The sequence below is a fragment of the Diplotaxodon limnothrissa genome, linkage group LG6 (assembly GCF_057381915.1).
Source record: "Diplotaxodon limnothrissa isolate DT_005_m linkage group LG6, D_limnothrissa_male_GT1.1, whole genome shotgun sequence".
NCBI lineage: Eukaryota > Metazoa > Chordata > Actinopteri > Cichliformes > Cichlidae > Diplotaxodon > Diplotaxodon limnothrissa.
Window position 1 is genome coordinate 1,763,593 of NC_140601.1, and position 1,879 is coordinate 1,765,471.

Sequence of the window (1,879 nt, forward strand, 5' to 3'; positions counted from 1 at the left end):
TCCTACACAACATTGCCACGATTAGAGGTGAACACTGTCCAGCTGAACCAGACATCAGCAGTGATCCACACGATGAACATCCTGACCCACCCACGAACGTACAGGATGGAAGAGCAGTCAGAGAGACCATATGCCACAACCATTTCCTGTGACCCGTCACCCCAACATGTTACATGACAAATACACAGATACTGTGGTCAACTGGCTTTATTGGTCACCCTGTATGTCCTGTACACAAAGTATAAATGCGTATATTAGTATGTTGTACAAACACTGACATGATTCGTCCATCTGTGATCACTCCACCCACCCTTAACTGTTGTTCCAGCAGTACAATCTCCAGCTTCGACTTTTGGATCTGCAGCTGGAGGTGCACCATTTCCATGTCGCACTTTCTTATCTTCCTGGCCAGATATGTCTTATACAGCTGCTTTACAGGGAGCTATTGCAACAAAGGACATAGCATTGGCATCCATAGTACATGCCTACTTAGGTTGGTTGTAAATCAGTGCTGGACAACCCACTGTGGTAAGGTTTGTTGTAGGAGTGGCTGGACCCTCTTCCTCTTCATTTCCAGCATCACTCTGCCAGGGACATAGTAAGTCCATGGTGTCATCATAGTACCACATTGTAGTCAGTTGTTATATTTTCCACTGTACACTGTATACCTCATAGTGTGGCTCTGTTGCGGCCTCCTCTGTAGCAGCTGTCACTGTTTCGTCATCATATGCCTGTGGTGGAGACATTTAACAACATTGCTGTTCTACTGTTGACACATGTAGTCTGTGGAGTATTACGAGTACTCACGACTGCATGTCGGTCTGGCTCAACAGGGGGCTGCACCAGATGCAGTACACCATCACCATCAACTGGAAGTATATGGGGTTCATACAGGTCACTCATGACTTATGTGGGCGCAAATGGCAATTACCAGACATACCAATCACCATACACCTCATTGTCAGTATGCTCGCAGAGACAACCGACACTGAGGGAAGGCAAAATCAGTAGGTGTCAGGGTGGAAACGCTTTTATGAGCTTTATGTTGCATTAAGGTATATGTTCATATGTTACTCTTATTGGGAAAAGTACGAAATGTACTACTTGCTCTGTCTCTGGGAACAGGGAGCTCACCCTGTGAGAGGTTAACACACACACACACATGTATGCAAAATTAAAGGACACTGCTATGCTCTTCATAAAGACGTACCACTGCAGCTCGGTGTGTGTGAGTCTCTCCCTGGGCCCTCACCCGTGCAGCACGTTAACAGTTTCCAAGTGTCTCAGTGTTGTTTATTCACCTGACTGTTTGATAACTCTCATTCTCTGACAGTAGGACAATAACTTCACTACGACATAGTTCATTTTGGTCAAGGTGACTGTGCAGAATGGATGTATGCACGCCATGTATTGTTTTGGATTTACCCCTTATGTAGGCACTTGTGTCTTGTGGGGTTATTGCCACAGAGGATGTCCCCGCAGAGATGCCTTCAGCCACAGGGCGCCCACTGTTTTGGCTGAGGGCCAACTGCTCAGCCTCTGTGAGTGGTGGTGGTGGAGGACCCCCACCTGTTTGTCGGGCCTCCGCTTTTTTTCTGTTGGCTGTGACGGCACACATTTGGGCATACAGAGTAGGCAAATGTGTACTTGTGATGTGCTCAGATAATTTCAATATGTGCTTACAGGAGGTATATTACTGTAGCCTCTAACTGCAATTGATTTACATAGGACACACAGACCAAGCACTATGGCTCATAATACAATTACACCTTACCTGTTTGGACTATGTTTTTATACTTCATTTTTACTTGCTGCCAGGAACGTTTGGGGCCTGTTGGGTTGCACCTGCGCTCACATCACATCACAACATAAAATGTAT

General features: G+C 46.0%; 1 protein-coding gene across 1 annotated transcript; it reads right to left on the minus strand.

Annotated features, from left to right (window-relative positions):
* Positions 1–214: 214 nt before the first annotated feature.
* Positions 215–1,618, minus strand: LOC146629884 (uncharacterized). The gene is made up of 5 exons (XM_085355443.1): positions 1,426–1,618; positions 808–869; positions 669–731; positions 525–584; positions 215–442 (listed from the first exon to the last, which is right to left on the minus strand). The coding sequence occupies exons 1-5, from the start codon at positions 1,616–1,618 to the stop codon at positions 215–217; spliced, it is 606 nt and encodes a 201-aa protein (XP_085211569.1).
* Positions 1,619–1,879: the final 261 nt, after the last annotated feature.

What these genes read in the sequence shown, in the direction of transcription:
- LOC146629884 (XM_085355443.1), bottom strand. Translation starts at nt 1,618, where the DNA reads ATGTGTGCCGTCACAGCCAACAGAAAAAAAGCGGAGGCCCGACAAACA. An exon ending in CACAAGTGCCTACATAAGGG is followed by an intron (nt 870 to 1,425) that starts GTAAATCCAAAA and finishes ATATACTTCCAG; the next exon opens with TTGATGGTGATGGTGTACTG. An exon ending in AGCCAGACCGACATGCAGTC is followed by an intron (nt 732 to 807) that starts GTGAGTACTCGT and finishes TCTCCACCACAG; the next exon opens with GCATATGATGACGAAACAGT.